Source organism: Zalophus californianus, chromosome 12 (genome assembly GCF_009762305.2).
Source record: "Zalophus californianus isolate mZalCal1 chromosome 12, mZalCal1.pri.v2, whole genome shotgun sequence".
NCBI classification, from domain to species: Eukaryota; Metazoa; Chordata; class Mammalia; order Carnivora; family Otariidae; genus Zalophus; species Zalophus californianus.
Window position 1 is genome coordinate 100,000,091 of NC_045606.1, and position 25,685 is coordinate 100,025,775.

Genomic DNA, 25,685 nt, shown 5'->3' on the forward strand with positions numbered 1-25,685 from the left:
CATTAAAAGTGTGGTTACAAGGATGAACCTCCAGGACACACACACGACCTATGCTAAGTGAATAAGCCTAGTCACAAAAGGGCAAACACTGTCTGATTCCACTCATATGAAGTATTTAAAGCCCTCAGAGTCATAGAAACAGAAAGTAGAGGGGTGCCTTTGTGGCTCAGCTGGTTAAGCATCTGCCTTTGGCTAGGGTTGTGATCCCAGGGTCCTCGGACGGAGCCCCTTGGGGGATGGAGCCCCATGGGGGACTCCCAGCTCAGCAGGGAGCCTGCTTCTCCCTTTCCCGCTGCCCCTCCACCAAGCTCTCTCTCTCTCTCTCTCAAATAAATAAATCAAATCTTAAAAGAAAGAAAGAAAGAAACAGAAAGTAGAGAGGTGCTTACCAGGGGCTGGGCGAAGGGGAGGGGAATTAGGGGTTAACGGGTACAGAGTTTCATTGCTGCAGGATGGGAAAGTTCCGGAGCTCTTTGCACAACAACGAATGTACTTGAGGCTCCTGAACGGTGCACTTAAAAATAGTTAAGATGGTAAATTTATGTAATGTTATGCCTGCGTTGGCCTTTTTAAAAAACCATAATAAAGTAAGTTTTTTATTCAGTGTTCGACTGCCTTCTGCAGCAGGGAGCTTTCCCAAACTATTAGCGCTCACAAAAAGGGTTTCGTTTATAAACCATTGGAAAGCATGGAAGCTCTAGCATTTCAAATGTCTTACTAGCGCTAAGAAGGAACCTCTTGGCCTGGGAAGCAGAGCGCTCCCCAGATCGGGTTGGAGGGTCCCCCTGGAGGGGTGTGAGGAATTGTTGGAGGTGGGGGTGGGAGAAAGAAAACAGCGGCTTCCCGGTTTCCGCAGTCTTGGGAAGGGGTCTCGGAGCCAGGGCGGTGGAGATCACTTGGAGAAGAACCGCCTGCTGGGCGCCGTCCCCGCGCTGGCCTGGCTCAGCTTCTGCAGGCGCCACGACGCCCGTCCCGGGGACGGGGACCCCTGCACAACGATCCTCTCGGCGGACCCTCCCGAAGCTCGGCTTGGGCCCCACCCCGGGCGCCGCAGCCCCAGACCGAGCCTCCGCTCTCCCGTCCCCACTTGCCTGCCCTTGGGTCGGCGGCCGCGCGAACCTGGCACCCGTGCTAACTCCACCCCCCAACCCACCCGACGGCCTGTGTGCGTCCCGTTTGCCCATCAGCCCAGCAACTTCTTCCGGCTCGGAAGTACAGTTTGTCAGAAGGATCCCGCCCCTGCCGCGCCGGGTTCGCCGTTGCTTTCTCTCCACACTGCCCGCGGGGACCTCAGCGACTTCTCCGGAGCCATGGAGCCTGAGACGCCCCCGGGGACGGGATCGAGGTGCGTGCGCGCCGGCGCGAGGTTCGAGGCGGCGGCAGGTGGCGGCCAGGGCGGGCAGGGGGGTCCCCTGGAGGGCGGGCAGCGGCCTCGGGCTCCTGGGCAGCCAGCCGCTCAAGCCGGGCCTGGAGGGGTGGGGAGTGGGTCTCCGGGGCTGGCGCGCGGGTCGCGGCCTTCCAGGGGGACGGCGTCGTCGCGGGGCGCCCGCAACCCACGTGGGGGCCGATGGCAGGGCCCGATCTGGGCCGGAGGGAGGCCGCGGGAGGCTCTGCGAAGCTGGCAGCTCAGACGCCGGTCTTCCACGTTCACTTTTCTAGTATTTTCCTCCCCGTGCACTGTTGGGTCCCGTTAACTGAGCACTGAAGGTGCCAGTGGTTGCCAAAAACAAGACTCTGAGTTTATCTATATTTAAGCCTCCTAGGCTCTCACCTTTGAACTCTTTCTCCTCCTCCTGATGACTGACTTGCCGGGCTGGGACGGAGTCCTCCCCGGGTTGGGCTCTGGAAGCTTCTCTGGCCGTCTTTTTCTGTGGGTGTGAACTGCCCCTTAATGTGGGACAGATCCCCACACCATTGGGAGTTTGCTTGGATGGCTGAAGCCACGGCCCCCTTGGGCTATATCCTGAGAAGTGCAGGCTGCTGGAGGGTCTCAACTAAAGTTTTGGAGAGAAAGTTGTCTTTTTTCGTCTCCGTTAACTTGCTGGGGTCTCCAGAGCCGTCTGGGAGGTTTTCCGAGGGGCGTGTGGGTAAAGGAGAGAGTGAGGGAGGGGGGTGTTTTGGCTCCTTTTTGTCCTTAAAAGTGTGTGTGTGTGTTTTTTTTTTTAAGATTTATTTATTTATTTTGAGAGAGTGAGAATGAGAGAGAGAGTACATGAGAGCGGGAAGGGTTAGAGGGAGAAGCAGACCCCTCGCCGAGCAGGGAGCCCAATGCAGGACTCGATCCTGGGACTCCAGGATCATGACCTGAGCCGAAGGCAGTTGCTTAACCAACTGAGCCACCCAGGACACCCTCCTTAAAAGTGTTTCTGTATGCTAGGGAGAAAATGCCACAGGTTGGCAACTGTCCACATGGAGGTGGGTGGGTCCTGATGGCCGCCTGGCTGGGAATTTAGCAAAGACTAATTTAGTCACTGTGATGGACAATCATGTAAAACAGTGGAGCTGAGGTGGGAAATAAATTCTTTTCTTCTTCAGACCTGCTGGAGGTGTCTGCGTCCTTCAGCTATTTACCCATTAGTGTCTTCTTTTTTTTAACTTAAAAAAAATTGATGGGCAAAACATACCACTTCACTGGCTTGGGATACAATATAAAGTTTCTTCTCTTTTTTGTTTTTTAAGATTTTATTTATTTGGTAGAGAGAGAGAGAGAGAGAGAGAGCACAAGCAAGGGGAGCTGCAGGCAGAGGGAAAGGGAGAAGCAGTCCCCCTGCAGAGCAGGGAGCCTAACTTGGGGCTCCATCCCAGGACCCTGGGATCATGACCTCAGCCAAAGGTAGAGGCATTATTAATGGACTGAGCCACCTTGGCGCCCCCAAGTTACTTCTCTTTTATTATTCAAAGTGACATGACTACATCAAAAACTAATGATGTACTAGATGTTGGCTAATTGAACATAATAATAAAAAATAAAATAAATACCTAATAAAACAGAATGAAAATGAAGAAAAAAGTGACATCACTCCTATCTCCCTCTTCATTTCTAAAAACTGTTTTTCCTCCTTTCGTCACCCCTCTCCCCCATGATCATTCATTTAACACCACTTAGGGAGCATATGCTACCTGCCAGGCACAGTATTAGGACCTCGGGACACAGAACAAGACAGGCGTGGTCTCTGTGCTTATGGAGTTTCATACTAAGAGCGGAAGAGAGAAAAGAGAACATAGAAGCTAGACAGTAAATACTATCAGATAGTAACAGCATCATGAGCAAAACCAAGGAGACTAAGGGGGATGGAGAGTTGGGGAGAGGGTCTCTTCATTCAGGGGTGTGTCGTGGTACAAAGGTACTCTTAGAAGTGTCCCAACAGTGACTGGACCTCATCTACCAAAAAGCCTGTTTCTCCTTGGCATGACAGCTCTGAGGTGTGTGTTCCAGGCGAGGCGGCTTTGCCTCCTGCATCCTGTGGAGATCCAGAGATGCAGATCCAGAGAACAGCCCATCTGTGGCCCGATGAGCTTCTCTGCACCTCACTCAGTCCACTGCATTTGTGTGTGGGGGGGTCCTGGGGGGAGGAGTCTGGGCACTGTCTTCCCTGGCTCCTCCCAGCCGCAGGGCTCTCCTGTCCCACTCTTCGGTTCCTCCAGCGGCTCATCTTTGTTCTTCAAGTCCTCATAGCCATCCGCTCAGTCACAAGCAGGCACTTAGCAGCGAATGCCTTCTCTCTAAGCTGTAGATGCGGTGGTGGACAAACCAGGGCAAGTCCTCCTTCTCGAGGGACTTACCTTTCAGTGGTGGGGAGACAAAAAAGAAGGCAATAAGCAAGTCAATGCACCGTGTGAAAGGTGGTTGCTGTGGTTGCTGGGGAGAAAAATAGAGCAGGGTGGGAGGGGGCATGGAGTGCTGGTGGGATGCAGCAGGGAGGGTTGCTCTTAATTATAGGTTGACTGCAGAAGGCCTTCTGCACCACAGGGACACTGCAGTAAAGACCTAAAAGAAGGGAAGCTGCCGGGCGCCTGGGTGGCTCAGTTGGTTGAGCGACTGCCTTCGGCTCAGGTCATGATCCTGGAGTCCCGGGATCGAGTCCCGTGTCTGGCTCCCTGCTCGGCAGGGAGTCTGCTTCTCCCTCTGACCCTCCTCCCTCTCATGCTCTCTGTCTCTCATTCTCTTTCTCACAAATAAATAAAATCTTAAAAAAAAAAAAAGAAGGGAAGCTGCCTTGCACAAGTCTGGGGGAAGAATGTTCTAGCTCAGATGAACAACCGGCACAGAGCCCCAAGGTTGCCTGTTTGGGGAACAGCAGGGAGGCTGATGTGACTAAAGCAAGACAAAGCAAGGTGGAGGGGGTTGGGGAATGAGATTGGAGAGGCAGCTAGAGCCCAGATGGGGTAGGGTCTTGTCGACCACTGCAAAGGCTTTGCCTGTTACTTCAAGTCAGTGGGGAGCCATTGGGGGATTTCGGACTGATGAAGGACATTATCTGTCTCTTGTTTTGGTAGGAGCACACTGGCTGTTGATGGGCAGTAGGCTCTAGAAGGGTGGAAGCAGGGGTCCAGTGATGGTGGTTTTGCAGAAGTCCGGAAAAGAACTCATGATCAGTCCAATCTGGAAGAATCACAAAAGGCTTGACATGGAGGGGACACTTCAGCTAAGTGGGAAAGAATGGGGAGGAGTTTTCCAGACAGACAGGAGAGTGGTGCAGAGAAGGGCATGTTGGACCTTCTGGATACCTGGGGCCTAGGTGGTAGAATTGAGGTGGGGTCCCTGATTGGGAAAGGCACCCCCAATTGCAGATTATGCATTCTTTTTAAGCCCACATGAAACATTTACAAAAATTTTACTGGGCTAAAAAGTAAATCTCGACCAGTGAGAAATATTTTATACAGATGTTGTTCTCTGACCAGAGAGTAATAATATTAGAAATAAATAAAAAGATAGCAAGTCTCCCAATACATTTTTAAATTTGATAATCTCTTCTCCTAATTTATGGATCAAGAAAAAATAATGGTTGAAATTAGAACATGTTTAAAGCTGACCAACAGAAAGAGTGGGGAGGACCACAATGCTCTGAAAATGTCAGTTCTAAAACTAAGCCACACATTCGATGCAATGGCATTCTAGCTTTCAACAGGGATTTCCTAAAGACAAAGACAACTGATTTTCAAAGTCCTACAGGAGATCAAAAAAACCAAGAAGAGTGTGACAATTTTGAACAATAGCAAGGTCTTGGGACCTACCCGATTGATCATGTAATGAAGACTTAAAGTTATATTTTAAGTAGAATAATATTAAGTCATTTTGGTCTTAGTAAATAAGATTTTCTGGTTCAGGAATAGACTGAGCGAGCATCTAATGGACAGAACAGACAACCTAGGCATAGACTTGAGGAAATTAGGGCCCATGGTATCTGACAGAATCATTTGGAAAAGGATGGACTCTTCAAGAAATGGTGCTGGGAAACTCGGCTCTTCAAGTGGATCCTGATTCAGTTGGGAATGCTGATCTCGGACTAATGGTGGCTTACACCAGTGCTTCTCAAACTTGAGTGTTCGTGAGAAGCACCTGGAACTTGTTCAGTTACAGATTCTGATTCAGGAAGTTTGGGTGGAGACTTGAGATTCTGCATTTCTGACATGGTCTCAATTACTGGCCTGTGAACCACGCTTTGAGTAGCAACAGCTAGATCTTTAGAATACCAGATGTTTATTTAACAAAACGGTGATCTCGGGGCGCCTGGGTGGCTCAGTCGGTTAGGCGTCTGCCTTCGGCTCGGGTCATGATCTCGGAGTCCTGGGATTGAGCCTCACATTGGGCTCCTTGCTTGACAGGGAACTTGCTTCTAACTCTACCTCTACCATTCCCCCCACTTGTGCTCTCTGGCTCTCTCTCTCTCTGTCAAATAAATAAGTAAATCTTAAAAAAAAAAAAAAAGGTGATCTCAAGGGTGTTTTGGCAGCTCAGTGATGTCATCAGGGATTCTTTTATCTCTCTGCTCTGCAATCCTTCAGTGTGATGGCACACACTGAGATTCTGTTCTCTTGTTGGTTACCTCATTGCCTTCTGATATCTGCTGTGATTCCAGATATCATATTTATTTTTTTTAAAGATTTTATTTATTTATTTGAGATAGAGAGCGAGAGAGGAAGCACAAGTGGGGGGAGGGGCAGAGGGAGAGGGAGAAGCTGGCTCTCCACTGAGCAGGGAGCCTGAAGTGGGGCTTGATCTCAGGACCCTGGGATTGTGATCTGAGCTGAAGGCAGACACTTAACCGACTGAGCCACCCAGGTGCCCCCAGATATCACATTTAAATTCCAAATAAGAAGAAAGCCCAAGGAAATATTCCCTCAACTGTCATCATGTAGAACTGGGTCACGTGGCCACTCCCAGTTGAAAGGAAGCTGGGAGAAAGAGTGTATTAGTTTCTGTTGCTGCTGTACCAAATTGCCACACAATTAGTTGCTAAAAGCCCACCAAGTTATTATTTTACAGTTCTGGAGGTCAGAAGTCCTAAAATCAAGGTGCTGGGCGGCATCCTTCCGGAGCTTGTGTGGCAGAACCCATTTCCTTGCCTTTTCCAGCTTCTAGAAGCTGCCTGCAGTCCCCTTGACTGGTGGCCCCTTATACCATGTTCAAAGACAACAGTGTAGCACTTTCAAATCTCTCTCACTCTCTGACCTCTGCTACTGTCCTCACATCTCCTTTTTCTTGCTCTGACTTTCCTGCCTTCGTCTTGGCAGGACCTCTTACGGTGCGATTGTATTGGGTCCACCTGAATGAGCGAAGATTATCTCTTCATCTCACCATCCTTAATCACATTGGCAAAGTCCCTTCTCCCACGTAAAATAATGTAGTCACAGATTCCGGGGAGAATCTTGGGGAGGGGCATTATTCTGTCTATGGTAGTGTCTGCATTTCCTCCAGTGTGTATGTGGGGGATGAATATAGACAGAAGGGGGTTGTTGGCTTAGTCAACCAGCAGTGTGTGACATCTCACCAGTACGGATTTATTTCAGAGACAAGAGCACAGAGAGGATCCTGGGAAACAGGATTTCTTATCCTCATCTAGTCTGAGTTGACGTCAGTAGCCCCAATCCTTGGGGAGAAACTAAAAAGAGAATGCATTTTCTTGCTGTTCCTCTATGGACTGTTCATGAGTGGCTCACTAATGAGTTGCTCTTTGTCCAGCAGAACCAACGGGAGCCCATGTCAGCAGAGGGAGCCCGGCTGCCCCATGCAGGAACTGAGACTTCTCCTCTTAGGGAGCAGTGGTGCGGGGAAAAGTGCCACAGGAAACACGATTCTGGGCAAAACCGTGTTTGTGTCCAGCTGTAGTGGCCAGATGGTGACAAAAAGGTGCGAGAGAATGAGCGGGGCCACGGGAGAGCGGAAGGTTGTGGTCATTGACACCCCCGACCTTTTTTCCTCCCTGTCTTGTGCCGAAGACAAGCGACGCAACATCGAACACTGCTTGGAGCTCTCTGCGCCCAGCCTCCACGCCCTGCTGCTGGTCATTCCCATTGGCCATTATAAGGTGGAGGACAAAGAGGCAGTCAGGGGCATCCATGAGTTGTTTGGAGCCGAAGCCAAGAGGTATATCATTATTGTCTTCACTCGGGAGGATGACTTGGAGGATGTCTCTCTGCAAGATTACATCGAAGGGGAGGAGTGCCTCACCGAGCTGGTTGAAAACTATGGAGGCCGATACTGCGCTCTGAACAACAAGGCAAGCGAGGAGGAGCGGGCCCATCAGGTGAAGGGGCTCCTCTGCCAAGTCCAGAATTTGGTGGATGAAAATGGAGGACCATATATTGTGAACTTCAGAAATGAAGGCAGCGGATTCCTGGTAAGACATTCTTAAGTTCTGCAAGGATCTTTCTTGCTAGAGCTCGTGGTGGACGATGGGCACAGATAAGGGAGGTGTGGTGTTGTGTGATGGACCACAGGCTTTGTTTAAGGAGATATTTAACCACGATTTGCAAAGATGAGGCACCACACGGTAGGGTGGTTTGAGTATTAGCCTTTGACCTTTGGACTTTATTACCAAATTAATGGATACGTTTAAGTCCTTACCTGACTATATCCCTCACAGTATTGGACACACAAATGGACCCTCTCTTCCCTTGGCTTCAATACAACTGCACTGTTTTTGTTTTCTTCCTCCTGCCCTTTCTGGCTACTCCAGAGATTCCCGAGCTCTCCTTGCATGGCCTCTGAACACTGGCGTCTTCTAGGCTTTCCTCAACTCTGCCTTCCAGCTTTGAGCTCTGTCGATCGCTAACGGTTTCCAGATTCATTCCTCCAGTCCAGGCCTCTCCTCTGAATCCTATTCCCTTATCTGACTGCTATTTGACATCTGCACTTGGCTCCCGTATAGGATCTCAGACTTCATATGTCAGACTTTTGGTTTTCCCTCTGAAATCTTTAAGACTTCCGTTTTCCTTTCAGCTGGGTACATGGTCGTGCTGCTCACCATGCTCTTCGAAACTAAACCCAGAGTTCAGCTTTTCTGCCACCTACTAGTTGGCAGCTGTTATCTGAGAAGCCATAAAGTCTGGTGTGGTCACGGTGCCTGGAACCCTCCCACTTCTCTCCATCTCTGCTGCCCCCCCCAATCCGGTCCAAGCCAGCCTCGGTTCTTGCCTGTCCTGTCTTACGAACAACCTTCCCCCCCCGTTCATTCTTGTGCCTTACCCCTCAATCCGTTTCATACACAACAGCCAGAGTGATATTTTATTTAATTTCTAAACCTGAATAGAAAGTGTATTTGTAGCTAAGGAAGATACAAAAATTCAGGCATTTGCCTTTGAGGAGCGTACACTTCGGTTTGAGTGACTCATGCATAAGACACAAACAATTCCAGATGCAGCATAAGTAAGTGAATGTTGGAACAGAGGATTCTTAACGCAAGTGCCAGCAGAGGTAAAGCAAGCAAACATCCAGCGTAGGGGGTGGTGTCGGTCAGAGTGAAACTCTGAGAACTGATGAGCATTAAGCCCAAACAGGATGGAAATGAGTACCTACTGAGTCCCAGACACATGAACGGATGAAGTCTTCACAAGCACTCTGTGTACTCATCTTCTACAGGTGAGGACCTTGAGGCGCGAGAGAACTTGTCACTCTCTTATCTCCTAGGTCTGCCCTCCCTCTCTCTCCTTTATAACCAGCTGTCTCTCTCTTGACGGCTGTCTGGAGCAGGGATGTCTGCAGAGAGGATCCGGGCCCAAGATGAGCTCTCTGCAATGTACCCTAAACACGACACCCTCTTGTTTAAAATGCTGCAGTGATTCTCCGCTGATCTTCGGATCAAGTTCAGAATCCCTGATCTGAGCTGGTCCCTCACCCTCTAACTTGCTCTTCATGTGTTGGTCTCACTAGCCTTCCCTGTGGTCCTTGACTTGCTTTCACGTCCACTCTGGAGCTTCCAACCTGTGATTTGGTTCCCCTGGACACTTCCCCTCTCCCATCCGACCCCGTACCATGTCTGCTTTTGTGTATCCATCTGGCTCAGCGTGAGCTCACTTCCTCAGAGGGTCTTCCCCGCCGGCCCCTCCTTCCATTTTGGCACTCCTCGCGTGGCCACCACGAGTCAAGTGATTGCTGTGAATATACTTGCGGTGGTTGCCTCCCCACAGACTCCCCGAGGGACGGAACTCATATCCATTTCCTTGACCCAGGATCTTATTTTTGTCATCCGTAAAACAGAGATAATAATACGTATCTCAGAGATTTCTGTGAGGAGTCAATGAAATAAATGCTTACAAAGTTATTTGCTAATACTTGAGATGTAAGCATTTGGTGATTATCAGCTGCCGTTAGTATTGTTATTAGTATTGTTATGGATGTGTATAAGGTTCACATAAGTTATGGAGACATTAAGGACTTTAACAACCCAGAGACTGACCCACTTTTAGGGCTATTACCCGGAAATAAAAACATTCACATATATAAAGATGGATGTATAAGGGTATTTATCATGGCATCTTTTGAAATAGTAAAGCCAGAAATAACCTGATAGTCATTACATTAGTACAGGATGTTCCATGTCCATGCTGTGGAGCAAATAGCATCTCCTAAAAAAACGGTATTGATCTACGCACACCGACTTGTACAGCTGTACAGGACATATTATGAAGCAGATTGCAGAACAAGATGCCTAGCAAGTCTCCCTGTGTGTTCGTATATGCTTGAGTGTATGCGTATAAACTTAGAAAAACACAGAAGGATGTATGTTAATTAGCAGCTGCTCCTTTTACAGTGAGTTAGAAATTTTAAAACTATTAATTTTTAGATCGTACACATTTGCATTGTAACAACGCTTGGCATTTAAAACACATGAGAGAATTTGAGTTGTGCCAGGTAAGATGAAAGAAGTCTGATGGTCAGAGCTGCGAGGAGAGGATCCAGGGAGAGGAATCGTGGAAGGGATCCACAGCTTGGGGTACGGCCAGGTAAGAAAGCAGAGGGAAAATTTCCTTGGATGGCATGGTTACAATAAAGTATTGGAAGCTTCTAGGAATAGCAGATTCATCAGCATTGTGTATCGTTTTTACCTCCTCTTTTGATTCCATGACAATTTAAATTTTGGGAGCGAGTCTGCTTTGCCAGGCAGGGGAAAGGAATACCAATTGTGTGTTTGGCTCCACTTGCCCACCTGGATGGGGAAAGTTCCAAATTTCCCTGGTTCTTATGTCAGGAGAGGCTTTATCTCTATCCTGGGGGTGCAGTGTAGGCAGAAGACACCAGAGATGTGTGGGAGCTTCACACCCAATCTCCTCCCTTCCCCCGGTCCCTCAGATGAACATCCAGACATCAGTGGGCTATAGTTTCTTCTTCCAGGAAGTCCAGTAGCTCTTCTTAAGGCTCTGGATTTTCTCCAGGAACAGCAGAAACTCTGGAAGACTTTGAAAGGAATTGCCATTACTACTGGGGACTGGGGAAAAGGAAAGTTGGAGCTTCAGGCTCCATGCCTTGGTTAGATGGCATTTGTGGGGCTCCTCTGAGCAAGAACAAGACCCATCTTCATACTTCTGGGAAGCCTGTTGTGGTGACAGCAGTGGGGTCTCAAGATCTACTGTCATTGTGGATGAGTCTACAGGAGCCAACAAGGAACATGACCACGACCACGGCCTTGATCTGACCACAGCCTCCTCATCAAATTACTCTGAATTATATACTTGTATCTCCATTTCTTTACTTTGCAAAAAGATGAAATATTAGGTCCCTGTGCATCATTTTCACCTTCATTTTCTAGTATTGTGTGAATGAAGCCACGTCTCAGAAGGAGGACAAGCCGCATGGTAAGATGATCCTTAAAAATGCTAGGCTTACATCTGTATCCTTTTGAATGCATCATGCGTCAAAATGAAGTGGAGAAATTAGGTAAGTAGGAACAAAGATGTACTCTGGAGGCCTAGCTCAGGTTGGTGTCCACAGCCTATCCCCCAGGGAACTCCTAACACTTGGGAGTAGGTTCTGGACATGGCGTGGGTGTCCCGGGTCTTCCCTGAAATGTTATGGAGGTGGGCTTGCTCTTTGTGGCTTCTTTCCCGACTCAGCCTTGTCTTTCTGGCCCTGGATCCAGGACTATACAATGTTGACTCCCCCGGGGAAAGCAGTAATCACCTTCATGGATAACACTCATTTGTAGTATTCAGTGGTGGAGGTCAGGATCTGTGTGATGATTGCCATTAATGATACATCCTGCACACTGCACAAGTCAGTTCATATAGATCCACCTCATTCTGTTTGGTAGGTGCAATTTTGTCCACAGTAAGGGCGTACATGACTAATTCAACCATCCCTTTACTGATGGACTTTCAGGTTATTTCTGGACCAGCTCTGTGCAAGAACTGAATATTCAGCAGTGAATAAGATATATGAGTTCTCTGTCCTCATAGAACTCCCCCAAATAATAATGATAATAGTTATTGTTAGTTTAATTTTAGTGATAATAATCACAATTACCATTACGTACTGTAAAAAATATAAATAATTCAATCTTTCCCGCATATAACATAATTCTCATAATAACCATACACATATATTCCTCTTAACAGCCCTATGAAGAGGGTGGTATTATCATTATTCTCATTTACAGATGAATAAACTTAGCCCGAAATATGTGAACCCAGGCAGAAGTAGGGATTTAAAATTCTGTTGATGTCCTTTAGTCAAGACCTCCAGGAACTTTCCTGTTATGTCCCCACATGATCCTCGTGGCCCTGAGGAAATAGCATGCCATGAGGAGCCATGGGGTATCTCAGAATGAGGGCATTGGAAGGGACTTTTGATAGGATGCAGACTTGTATGAGGTGATTTGGGGGAAAGTTGGAGCTATCGAAGACAACATAAGGAGGACACGCCGTCACTGGTGTTTCAGTGGCTTTTTTTTTTTTTTTAAAGATTTTATTTATTAGAGAGAAAGAGAGAGAGCATGAGAGCGGGGTGGGTCAGAGGGAGAAGCAGACTCCCCACGGAGCAGGGAGCCCGATGCGGGACTCGATCCCGGGACTCCAGGACCATGACCTGAGCCGAAGGCAGTCGCTTAACCAACTGAGCCACCCAGGCGCCCCGTTTCAGTGGCTTTCTTTAAAGGATGTTCATTCCATCTCCCAGACCTGCGGCTCAGACACCACCTCCCAGACCTGTGGCTCATCGCGCCCAGGATGCCTCAGACTCTGAATATTCCCTGGAGTGGCTGACTCTGCCATTTGCTCAGCCTGTAGGTCTGGTGCTGACCTCGGATTGAGGAGAAGTGGTGGGGGCAGGGCATGAGGGCAGAGATAGTTTTGTGGCACAGGTTTCTACAGCCATTTATTGCGGTACAATTAACATAGAGTAAAAAGCACAAATCTTAAGTGTATTAGCTCAATGACTTTTTACATATCTGCATATATGTGACCACCATGGAGATAAAGATCTGGAGCATTTCCATCACCTCACAAGTTTCTGCTGGGTCTCCCCAAAGGGAACTGAATCCAGACTTCTGGGAACATAGACTAATTTTGTCTGTTCTTGAACTTCATAGAGCGGGACCCGATAGCGTGTGGTTTTGTGTCTGGCTTCTTTCATTTAGCATGTTTTGAAGATCCCTGCATGTTGCATATCAATAGTTCATTTATCCATTCATTCTTTTTTTTTTTGATTGCTGAGTAGTATAACATTTTTTTAAAGATTTTATTTATTTATTCATGAGAGACAGAGGAGGACAGAGAGAGAGGGAGAGAGAGAGAGAGAGAGAGAGAGAGAAGCAGAGGGAGAAGCAGGCTCCCAAGGAGCAGGGAGCCCGATGCAGGACTCGATCCCAGGACCCCGGGATCACGACCTGAGCCGAAGGCAGACGCTTAACCATATGAGCCACCCAGGCGCCCAGTATAACATTTTTATAACATTTTATAAATATACTACCAAGGGGCATTTTATTTTATTTTATTCATTTATTTTTTTCGAAGGGGCATTTTAACTGAGATTCTCCCTTGTCCTGCTTTAGCCCATGGACTTCACAGCCCAGGCACTTACCTTTGGTAGCAAAATGAAAGGAACTCTAAGGACCAAGAACACTAAAGGCCCAGTTTAACATTTTCACGCTCCTGGGAAATCTGGAGCGTTTTACATCTCTCTTCACTTATTCATGGCCGCTTTTGTGGCTTTTAGTCGGGGAGGTAGCTTCTGACTGGGTCTGGAGTCCTGCTGCTCAGAACACTAATGGGCATTCTCTGTAAAAACTGACAAGAATGAGAAAGCATAGGACCTGTCCACATCTCTGCATTCAGCTTCCAGAAGAGACTCTGACTCTGCTCTTTTGTGCCCCCCAGGGCAAGAGGAGAAGGCGCTTCAGGCCCCAGGATGCAAGCCGGAACCTGGGCCGTCCAAACTGAAGGTCTTGCTTGTGGGCAAGCGCGGAGCTGGGAAGAGTACAGCCGGGAACCACCTTCTGGGGAAGCGACAGTTTGAGACCAAATTCAGCGAAGAGTCAGTCACCCAGAGGTTTGTGTCTGGAAGCAGAATGTGGAGAGAGAAGAAAGTTGTGATCCTCGATACTCCAGACATCTCGTCTTCAAAGGACATTAGAGCAGAGCTCCAGAGACATTACTTTGGGCGCCCCCACGCCTTCCTGCTGGTGACGCCGCTGGGCTCCTTCGCCGAGAAAGATGAGGCGGTACTGGACACCATCCGGGGCAGTTTTGGAGACAAATTCGTGCAGTACCTGGTCATTCTCCTCACCAGGAAAGAAGACCTAGGGGATCAGGATGTGGAGATGTTCCTGAAAAACAGAAATAAAGCTCTCTACAAGCTCATCAAGGCGTGCAAAGACCGGTTCTGCGTCTTCAACTACCGAGTGACTGGGGAAGAAGAAGAGCACCAGGTGGACAAGCTCCTGGAAACAGTTGAGAGCATGGTGCAGCAGAATGGGGGCAAGCCCTGCAGCTTCAGAGGGGAAGGTACACGGTGTCTAAAAACATTTTCGAGATGCTTTCAGAAGCTAGATATGACAGATACGAGAGGTGGGGAGAGGACATAGAAAGGATGGGTCCAGTCTACTGACTAACTTTGCTCTTTCTCCAAGGTTACTGAAGTTATGTGCCTTTCCATGCACATAGCTGTCTTTAATTCTCTCCTGACCCTTCTCCCCTCTCTCCAACTGGATGGTGAAGGTCTTGAGGGAAGGAAATGAGCTTTTTCCAATCTCTTCTTTTCCCCACTGTGTGTCTGTCGCCCAGGGCTCAAGACTCAGTGCTGGTGATGAGATAGATAGTTCTGGACCGTTGGTTTCATCTCTGTCTCTTTAGCCCGCTCTGACACTCCCTCCCTCTCTCTCCCTCTCTTGACTTCTTGGTTCTTTACGATTCTCTCTTTGGAGAGGGGAGGCCATTTTGAAGAGAGGAGGATGAGGACTGGGAGCCTGAATCCTCACATGGCACTAGATGGGTTTCTTAGCCCAGTCACACTACCCACGGCTTTAGCGGAAGTCCCCATGCCCTCGGGGCTACACGCTCTATTGCCCTGAGCTGAGATTCTTCCAGGGCAGCGTGACTCACCCCTTCGTCTTCACTTCAAATGCCCTCCCTTGAGAAGAACATGGACTCAAAGGAGTGTATCTGTTTACGAGCCCTCTCATTGTCAGCCCAGAGGGCCAGGTGCTGGGGGGGCCTCCTCAAGAGGTATAGACATGCAGGAAGGTCAGGAGAGGCTGATGTGGGGAAAGCCCAATTTGAAATGGGCTTTGGAGAATGGGCAGGGTTTGGGTGGCCGGCAGAAAGCTGGAAGACGTGGCAGAGAATACTCCAGCAATCGGAAGCAAGGAGGTGGGACTAAGCCTACTGCCAACGGAGTGGCCATGATGGAAATGGAGGGTTCATGCCTCTACTCGATGTGGGATGGGTATTATAGACCAGATCACAGAGGTTCTTGAGAACCACCCCTCTGAGGGTGTGGAAGCAGGGACTGACATCCATGACAAATATGGGACTATTGGAAGATGAATCTTTAAGCATAACCATGAGATTGGGAGTTCAGGATAAGCAATCCAATAATTTCCCCTGGAAGGAAGAGCACAAGGTAGGCTTTCCTCCCTCTCTCTTTTAAGGTGGATATGGGTAACTTGGCAAAGAATGTATAATTGAGAGAATTGTGAAAAGGCCAGCATGGAAGAGAAAGACCACAGTACAAGTGCAGAGTCATAAGGAGCCCCCCCCAACACCCATTGCAAGGTCGCTAGCATCTGTCATTCCATTTTTAGGGACATCTGTTCTCCATCATCACTACAAAAAACAGTGTGAGTGCACATTCATTCTTATAACCACGAGGTGCCTTTTGACTCATCAATGAAAGACACAACTCAGTTTAATGTGGTTTTAATGAGAAATGAATTTTTGGTGATCCAAATGAAGGAACTAGGAATCTGTCAATGATATATGTAGTTGCTTTTTCATGAAAAGTCAATTCTGTGGAATAATTTTTCAAAACCATCAAGGAGATTTTGCTGCAGTTAGCATTAGCTAGCAATAGGAAGACATCGTTGCAGCAGGTACCGAAGACCAAGGGATGAGATGTGGGGGCTGGATGCAGCTGAGCGGGTGATGGGTAATAAAGCCACCAGCACTCACAGGGTGCCAGGGAGTCAGGGAAGTTACTAGAAGGAGGGAGTGAATTCAGAGATAGGAACAGTGCCATGTCATGGATGAGTGCGGGGCAGAGATGGTGGTCCAAGTCATGCTTCTGGTTCTCAGAGCGAGTGCCTGGAACCGTGCTTGGGGATAGAGCTGCCAGGTGAGAGGGTGGCCGGGGTACTCTCTGAGCATCTTCTGCCGTGACATCTGGCCGCACTTTGAAAGCTGCGCCCAGATCAGCCCGTGGCCACCAATCTTTCCTGCTTTCCTTTCGACAGATGCCCTGAGCATTGTCCTGGTGGGGAGCAGCGGCACTGGGAAGAGCGCCACCGGAAACACCATTCTCGGGAACCTCGACTTCTGCTCTCAGTTCCAAGCGCAGCCGGTCACCCAGACGTGCCAGAGCAGCAAGAGGATGTGGGGCAGGCTGCAGGTGGTGGTTGTGGACACGCCCTCGCTCTGCCTGATGACCAGTGCCGAGGGGCGTCGGTTCCCTCTGGAGGAGGAGGTCAGACGCTGTTTGTCCTGCTGTGAGGAAGGGAACAAGGTTCTGGTTCTGGTGTTCCAGCTGGGACGGTTCACTCAGGAGGACAAAAGGGCAGTGAAGGACTTGGAGAGCATCTTCGGAGAGGAAGTTTTGCAGTACACAATCGTGCTATTCACTCGGAAGGAGGACCTCGAGTCAGGGGACCTTAGAGACTATGTCCAGAACACAGATAACAACACTCTTAAGAACATCATTAACAAGTGTGGGGGGCGAGTCTGTGCTTTTAATAACAGAGAAACGGGCCAAGCCAGGGAAAACCAGGCAGTAGAGCTTCTGAAAATGGCTAATGAGCTGATAAAGAGCCACGGAGGGCAGGGATACCCCCACGAATGGGAGAAAGTCAGCAAAATCATTAAAAATGCCCAGGAAAAGTCCAAGCCCAGAAAATTGCTGAGGCATTTAAAAGACACTTTATTATAGGCAGCTGACGTGCCTGGGGATCTCTCTAAGGTAGAGACACCCTCACTTGGGAACGGGGTGTGGTAGGATTTCTGGGATGGGAGGGGGCTCCAGCACGCTGAGGGCTTGGCAGGTGTGTGCAGCTCAGCCTGTGCTGCGGTAGCTTTTTGTGGGTAAATGAATCATCAGGCTGGGGCAGGGGATTGATTCTAAAGGAGAAGGAAGAAATTAGGTGGGGAAATCTGGAAAGAGGCTTCAGAGCTTGGGTGGTTTTGGGGGCCAGAACTAAGTCACATGAATCACCATGCCTGTGTATGTAGAGTGGCATCAGGACAGACACCGCGACCAAGGCCAAGGCCAGCCTGCGGTCAAATACAGAGACCTACCCAAGGATCAGGGGATCCAGATCCATGAGAGCAGAGCAGTGAGCAGTGTCCCGCCAACTCCTGGCATGGCAGAACGGAGAAGCCGGACTCACGTGGGTCGCCACGTGCCCCGGGCTGCTTGCCTGGCCTGCTGCCCGCCCCCCGCTCCCCCCGCCCTCCTCGGGGCTGCCTTGGCACCACTGGGATAGGACTCGGGGCCAGCATGTTCCTTTCCTTACAGGGTGGCTATTCCAAGGCTGAATAGAAAGTGCGACCCAGTCTACTCTTCTTTCTTGTCCCTTAGGAAATGAACATGAGTCTGGGAGGTTTGAAAAGAATTTATTGCTAACCATCGCAGTGAAATAGAGTAGAACAAAAATCAGACACATGGTGAAATTGCCAATTAGCCAATTGGTGCTTACCAATTGGCTAATTGGTGATTAGCCAATTTTGCAAAGTTCCAGAATTCTAAGTAGAAGTCTCGATCACCTCTAGAAAAGTTTATCGAAAACTCCTTTGCACTGGGTAATGGACACTGGGGAGGGTATGTGTTGTACCGAGCACTGGGTCTTATATGAGACTGATGAATCAATGACCTGTACCCCCTGAGACAAATAATACATTAAATGTTAATTAATTGAATTTAAATAAATAGATACACAAAATTTTTAAAAAAGAAAACTGCTTTGCACTTTTCTCCTTTTTTAATCCCTGAGAGTTAGAAATTAGGGTAACGCTCATAGAACTCAAGTAATAATGTCTTGAACACACTAAGGGCTTATTGTGTCTCAAGTCAGGAAGTCCAAGGGGAAGCAGTCCGAGGCTGGTGTGGCCTCCACGCTTATGGTCACTTCTCGGGTCCAGGTGTGGTGGTTTCTGCCAAGGCCGAGCAGATGGTATTGAGGGCTGCCTGGTGTGGGCGATATACGAGGCGAGAATTATGGAGTCTTCTCCCAGGTAGGTGCGGTCAGATGTTATCACTGTTAACCATTTTGTGTATGCTTTGAGGGCAGGATCTATGTCATCTGCTTTTGTCTTTTCAAATTATCCATTGCCGGGGCGCCTGGGTGGCTCAGTTGGTTGAGCGACTGCCTTCGGCTCAGGTCATGATCCTGGAGTCCCGGGATCGAGTCCCGCATCGGGCTCCCTGCTCAGCAGGGAGTCTGCTTCTCCCTCTGACCCTCCCCCCTCTCGTGCTCTCTATCTCTCATTCTCTCTCTCTCAAATAAATAAATACAATCTTAAAAAAAACCAAATTTTCCATTGCCTTCAAGTTTAACCCATTTATCAGAGCATGGACTGTCACCATTAATACTGTTGTACTCTCCATAACCCTAAATATGACAAATTCTGGATAAGGGGTGTATAAATATATTGGGTTGAATGAAGTAATAAAGGTGAATTATTTTATAAACTCAGGTCCTCCTGATTGCTATTTTTCTGACTTGGGGGGAAGAGCCCTCCTCCATGGAGAGGCCATGCAGATGTTTATAGACACGCTGACTCTGGTGAGGTTTTTGGATCTTTGGGGCATGAAGACCTTCAGAGTGGGTGACAGCCACTTCTTTACTGGGCCTCTGCCAGCTCAGGAATCCCCCACTCCGGGCATTTCACTGTGGCAAGGACAAATAAATTAGAACCAGGACCGTGGGAGGAATAAAGTCTAGAAGGCATTTTGTGCCTCTTCCCAGAGCTTCCCTTCTGTTGGAAGGTAGGCACAAAGCCCAGTGTGCTACCCATGGTTGAGCAGGTGGCATTGGGAGCTGCATGAGGTGGGGGATGTGTGGGCTAAGCCATGTGACATTTTCTCCCAGGTAGGACCTAACATCCATCTCCACTTTCCTTTAGGACCATGCTTGAAGGGCAGGACAACACTGCTATGTCAGGTCCCCCAAGGGGCACAGGCTGGGAGCTAGGAGTGCAAGAGGTTTCCCAGGGGCAGGGGGCGAAGTAATGGCTATTTAAGACTAAAGAGGAAGCAGAATCGGGCCAAGAGAGCTTTCACACTGCGATGCAGATCTGACACTTGCCAAAGGGAAGGGGGGAGGTGCTGCCTGGGTGGGGAGAGTAGCGCCCTTGACAAGTCGGCACCGTCTGAATAGGGAGTTCTAGGGCAAAGACGGATGCATAGCAACGATATCCTGCGTTAGGTGGATGCTGGCGGCTCCTCAGTGCTCAGCCCTTGGCTAAGGGCTGCCTGGGAAGGGCATGGCTTTGGCCCAGAAGCTGAAGTGGGTCCTGAAAGTGTTGCAGCTGGAGACTGCCAGCTAACTGCCCTCCTTGGAGCAGAGTGGAAGTTTTCCTTTCTTTTTCTTTTTTAAATGCTGTACGTTAGATCCCCAGAAGTTATTCATCTTATGGCTGGGAGTTTGCACCTTTAGACTAACATCTCTCATCCCTCCACCCCCCCAACTAACCCCCAACAACCACCATCCTACTCTCTGTTTCTATGAGTTAGAGTTTTTTAGATTCCGTGTGTAAGAGAGATCATAGAGTATCTGTCTTACTCTCTCTGACTTATTTCACTGCGCACAATGCCCTCACGATCCATCCATGCTGAGCTGCGCACAATGCCCTCACGATCCATCCATGCTGAGACAAAGGACAGGATTTCCTTTTTTTTTTTTTATGGCTGAAGAATATTCCATTGTCTATATACACCACATCTTCTTTATCCACTCCTCTGTTGATGGACACTGAGGTTGTTTCCATGTCTTGGCTATTGTGAACAATGCTGCAATGAACAGGGTAGGGGGTGCCGATATCCTTCAACACCTGATTTCATTTTCTTTGGATATACACCCAGAAGTGGGATTGATGGATCATATGGTAGTTGTCTTTTCAATTTCTTTTTTTTTAAAGATTTTTTATTTTAAGTAATCTCTACACCCAACATGGGGCTTGAACCTCACGACTTCGAGATTAAGAGTCCCACACCCTACCAATTAAGCCAGCCAGGCATCCCTATTTTTAATTTCTTGAGGATTCAGACACTGTTTTCTTCGGTGGCTGCACCAATTTACATTCCCACCAACAGTGTATAGGGTCCTCTTTTCTCCACATCCTCGTGGACACCTGTTATCGCTTGTCCTTTTGATAATAGCCATTCTCACAGGGGTGAGGTGATACCTCCTTGTGGTTTGATTTGCATTTCCCTGATGATCAGTGATGTTGAGCATCTTTTCATGTCTCTGCTGGCCATTTGTATGTCTTCTTCGGAAAAATATTTGTTCAGGTCCTTTGCCCGTGTTTTAACCAGATGGCTTTTTTTTTTTTTTTTTTTTTTGCTATGGAGTTGTCTGAGTTCCTTATAAACTTTGGATATTAACTCCTTCTCAGATATATAATTTGCAAATATTTTCTCCCATTCTGTACTTTGCTTTCTCATTTTGTTGTTTCTTTTGCTGTGCCAAAGCTTTTTACTTTGATGTTATCCCACTTGTCTGTATTTGCTTTTGTTGTCTGTGCAAAAAAAATATTATTATTTTGTGTGTGTGTGTGTGTGCAAAAAAAATCATTGCCCAGACCAATATCAAGGAGTGTTTCCCTGAGCTCTCTTCTGGTAGTTTTACCATTTCAGGTCTTACACTTAAATCTTTAATTCACTTTGAGTTAATTTTTGAATAATACAAGTCCAGTTTCATTCTTTTGCATGTGAGTATCCAGTTTCCCAACACCATTTATTGAAGAGACGATCCTTTCCCCATATATTCTTGGCTTCCTTGTCAAAGATTACTTGACTAAATTTTCTTGAAGGAAGAGCCTTCGAGAGTGGTGCACCTTTGTAGCTGTCACAGCTGGCTGGCATGCTTGCTCCCTGCAGAGCCTCTTCTCCATATATGTTTGGAGACCAGTTCCTGCAGGGTTCCACTGGGTCTCTCCTCCTGTGAGGCAACTAAAAGTGGAAGATTTCTAGGATGAACTGCGGCTCTCGTCACTGCATTCTATCTTGGGCGGCATGCAACTCACGGTCTTCCTCTTCCACCGCTCCTTCCCATTCCCCTTGCCTTCAGCTTTCATTTCTGTTCATGGCCGTGTTTACCTGTTGTGTGACCCACACTCTTGTTCCTGAAGGATCTGAGACCCTGGTAAGACTCTAAGACTCTCAAGTGCATGTGTCTTAGCAAGGCCACTAAATGCTGGCTATGAATTTCTCATCCTGCCTGCTCAGTGAAGTATCATTGATGTAATGGGGTGGCTCCCAACTGAGAATGACCTTGCCCCACAGGGTAGGTTAAGCAACCTCTAGAGACATTTTTGGTTGTCACAGCAGGGGGGTGCTACTCGCCAGAGATGCTGCTAAATGTCCTACAATATACAGGACAGTCTGCATAACAAAGAATGATCTGGCCCAATATGTGAGTAGTACGGAGATTGAGAGACCCAATGGATACAATGGATCAATGTGGTGTCCAGATGTTGTAGCTCTCTTTGGATTAGAGAGTGGGAGGTGTTAACTTCTAATGAGGTGGTTTTTCCTTATTCACAGTGTTTCTGTTCAACTAATGCATTGTGTATATACCTGTTTGTCACACGGGGTCATCCAGTGTCCCCAGACTACCCCCCCAAGCCTCCCCTTCCTCATGGTGACCCCTTTCACTTCCTCCTCTCGCTCTTCCTGCCCTGAGAAAGACCTTGTGCAGAATGTGGCATTTGTGATGAGTTTAACTTCCAGAGTAAAAAACAAAGAAGTGTGCTGATAACAAAAAGACAGAAAATCTGAAAAAAACTTCATCTTCCTATCCCATCGTTACAGTGGTTGATGCCATGGACCCATTGGTCCAGCCTTCCCTACTGCCATATTATGCTTCTCCCCGGCAGACTGAGACATCAGCATGTCTCACCTTCCAGTTTTCCAGGAGAGGCAATGCGATGCTAACAAGAAGACTTCGTGGTCATAATTCTCACACTTACTTCTGAGAATAGACACAGGATGTACTCACCAGATCGGTGTGAAATCTACCTGTGAACAACATGATACACTTTGCTCTTCAGCTACCAACATTTCCTGTTTTTCTCTTCTCACTTAAACCTGTATTCAAAAATGTTAGTGGATGTTAGGGTGGCGGGCCTGTGTTTCCTGACCCCCAGATTAAAAAGGGTCAAGCCCGGGTCAGGTGTTATACCCCAAACATAGCCTTTGGAAATATATGTGTAATTTGTCTGTACTAAAGCTACAGTAATTTAAAATGAGGTCATTTACGTTGTGAATGTTTTCCTAGCTTTCACTCTTCCTGCTTTTGCAGCCCTCCAGAGCCCCTGCAAGTTCTGGTTTGTTTTCCTTGGGTATATTTCTGAGGTTCCCCAAAGGATGAATTCTATAAGCTCCTGAAAACTTCTGGGACCTGCCATGTGGTACTTACCTTGCTTTTCTTCTTTTCCTGATATGAGTCCTCTGCTGGGTACTGCCTACAAGACACTATTATCATCAGGCATGACTCTGAGGCTTACTGGTCACCATGTCTTCAGGTTGTCAACATTGCCAGGTCTACCAGGGGCTGGACCATCCTCCTGTTTGGAGGATGGTCCTCTGTATTTCTTCTGGGCTATGAGGTTCTTGTGGGCACCACTGTGGTTCTGCTGGCCACTCATCCCCTTCCTCCCCCGCTTACCTACCCTGGAAACGGTGACACACTCCACTGAGGCCCACACTAAAATCCTCAACAAAATACTAGCAAATTGAATACAGCAACTTATAAAAAGAAGTGTAGACCTTCTTTAGACTAAATCCTCAACTACACTAAAATCCTCAACAAAATACTAGCACTTAGACTAAAATCCTCAACAAAAATACTAGCAAATTGAATACAGCAACTTATAAAAAGAAGTGTAGACCTTCTTTAGACTAAATCCTCAACTACACTAAAATCCTCAACAAAATACTAGCACTTAGACTAAAATCCTCAACAAAAATACTAGCAAATTGAATACAGCAACTTATAAAAAGAAGTGTAGACCATGAGAAGTAAGCACCATCTAAAAATACGTATACCTGGGATTTAACCCTGGGAATACAAGATTGGTTCAATATATAAATATCAACCTGTGGGTTTTACCACGTTAATAGAATGAAGGACAAAAATCACATGATTCTCTCAATAGATGCAGAAAAAACATTTGACAAGATCCAACACCCATGATAAAACACTCGATAAATTAGGAAGAAATATAATCGTGGTGTGCTTCACAATTGTCCAAACTCCTTGGTAGTTGAAGCAAAGCTGTTCATACTGTGGCCTCCATGTAACTCTCTGCCCACAATTCTTACTCCTGTAGTCACCCCCCAGGGTCCTGTCCTCCTGCCTGCAGTGCCTCCCGCCGCAGCCCTCCCCGCCTCCCCAGACACACACTCATGCTGTGGATGACCGCTCCAACTCATCACTTAGATTTAATGATTCATCGTACATCTCATATGCAAGGACCCCAACGCCGGGCTCGAACCCATGGCCCTGAGATGAAGACCTGAGCTGAGATCAAGAGTTGGACACTTAACCAGCTGAGTCACCCAGGGGCCCCACATCTCATATTCTTAAGGAAAGTTTTCTGACCCAGCCAAGGATGGCTTAAGCCCCTCTCCTATTTGATTCTGTCACGTTCTGTGCATACCCAGATCCATGGCTTACTATTTCTTGTCTATATGCCCAAGTACGTTGTAAAATCCTTGGTGACAGAAACTCCTTATTGTTAAGTTACATCCTAATATTTGATCTGTCCAAGGCCCTCAATTTTTAATTTGTCACTCAGATGTCAGTTAACTATCCCCCAGTCCTCGATGAATTGGTTAAATTTGGTCCAAGCCATCATTACATAATATGTGAGGGCTCCAAGTCCTCCCTACTATTTCTAAGAGTTCCCTTCACTTTTTCCTCAGCCTTTTCTGTTTCCTCATTTCTATGAAATTATGCACCGTTTCTGTTTCAGCCTGTGCCCCTGAAAGCCTAAAGCACAGTGTTTTTACTGTTTCTTTTTAAAAAACTGTATTCAAACACAATTATCATATTCAGCTTTTTCTTTTTTTAATTTTAGGAACTTTACTGGAGACTGTGCAGAGTACAAGAGTCAGCCCACAGCCTTCCTCTCTCATTTTGATCACTTTTTTCGCTTCGCTCTCCTCTCTTTTAAAAAAATTTTAAACATGCTTTTTATATGAGATCCTGTCACGCTGTGGACAATAATGACATTTCTTTTTCAGTCTGCCAAGCTTTGGTGAAAAAAAGCCCCTCACCAGCGTCCCCCCCAGCACCCTGCCCTGCATATTATTGAAAAGTAGGAAAAGTCAATTTAATAAACTTAATTTAAATTTTAACAATTTCCCACATATTTAGAATATTGGATAAAGTATAGATAAATATTGAGTGTGGACCAAAAAATGTGCAAGGAACTCCATCAGGTTCAGCAAGAAGATACATTGGTACTTATTTTTGGTATCCCGCTTGTTTTCTATGAATACTTAAAAGACTCCAATCTAAATCTTCCCGCTCCTGGAGAAGGGCAGTCTTTTTTGGAATGCTCTCCAACTGTTTTATTTTTTTTTTCCTAGCTGTTTGCTCATCTCTGCTTGTTATTTCAGTTGTCTGCTGCCAATCCCTTCTCTAGGTTCTTGCTTTTCACTCTTTCTCAGGGTCTTGTGATGTGGGCTGAGAGATGTTTTGTGCTATGATCTTGTTTTGCAGCTTTTGGCCTCAGTCTTTCTTTGTCTTTTAGGAGCTGTTTTCGATAAGGGGTCATTACTTTGCTCTCGTCGTTTCATGTTCTGAGTGTCTCCTTATGCAGGTTGAGAGCAGGGACTTGTTTGTTTCTTATGCTGGGGTTCTAAAAGGCATTCCCATATTGGCTCTTCACTGGGGATTTTGCCTGGAAGTGCTTGAGAAGTTACTGATTTCACCGGAGATACTACATCTGAAGCTTTCTGCTAAGAAAATGACCATGTTTCTGCATTTGATGGCACATTACTCTTGTGCAGGAAGGCGCTCGTATAATGCAAAATCTTGTGCTTATCTGGACCCCAAGCAAACTTTGTAACATTAGAGGCCACTGGTTTGGAAATAAGTTTGTGTGTGTGTGTGTGTGTGTGTGTGTGTGTGTGTTTTCAAAGATTTATTTATTTATTTACTTACTTATTTATTTTAGAGATAGGGATAGAGAAAGAGCGAGTGTGCGAGCACGGGGAGGGGTCAGAGGCAGAGGGAGAGAGAGAATCCACAAGCAGACTCCCCAGCAGAGTGCTGAGCCCCATGCAGGGCTCGATCTCACGACCCTGAGATCAT

General features: G+C 47.3%; 1 protein-coding gene across 2 annotated transcripts; it reads left to right on the forward strand.

The window, feature by feature from the left end:
* The first annotated feature begins 444 nt into the window (after nucleotides 1-444).
* GIMAP8 (GTPase, IMAP family member 8) lies at nucleotides 445-18,820 on the forward strand. 2 transcript variants are annotated; one of them, XM_035723206.1, is made up of 5 exons: nucleotides 445-1,345; nucleotides 7,184-7,841; nucleotides 11,250-11,295; nucleotides 13,813-14,439; nucleotides 16,386-18,820. In XM_035723206.1, exons 1-5 carry the CDS (start codon nucleotides 1,311-1,313, stop codon nucleotides 17,072-17,074), a joined length of 2,055 nt encoding a protein of 684 aa, XP_035579099.1. In that variant the 5' UTR covers nucleotides 445-1,310; the 3' UTR covers nucleotides 17,075-18,820. The 2 variants fall into 2 exon arrangements, with proteins under 2 accessions (XP_035579099.1, XP_035579098.1); XM_035723205.1 differs by having other exon boundaries at nucleotides 795-1,345; nucleotides 7,187-7,841.
* Nucleotides 18,821-25,685: the final 6,865 nt, after the last annotated feature.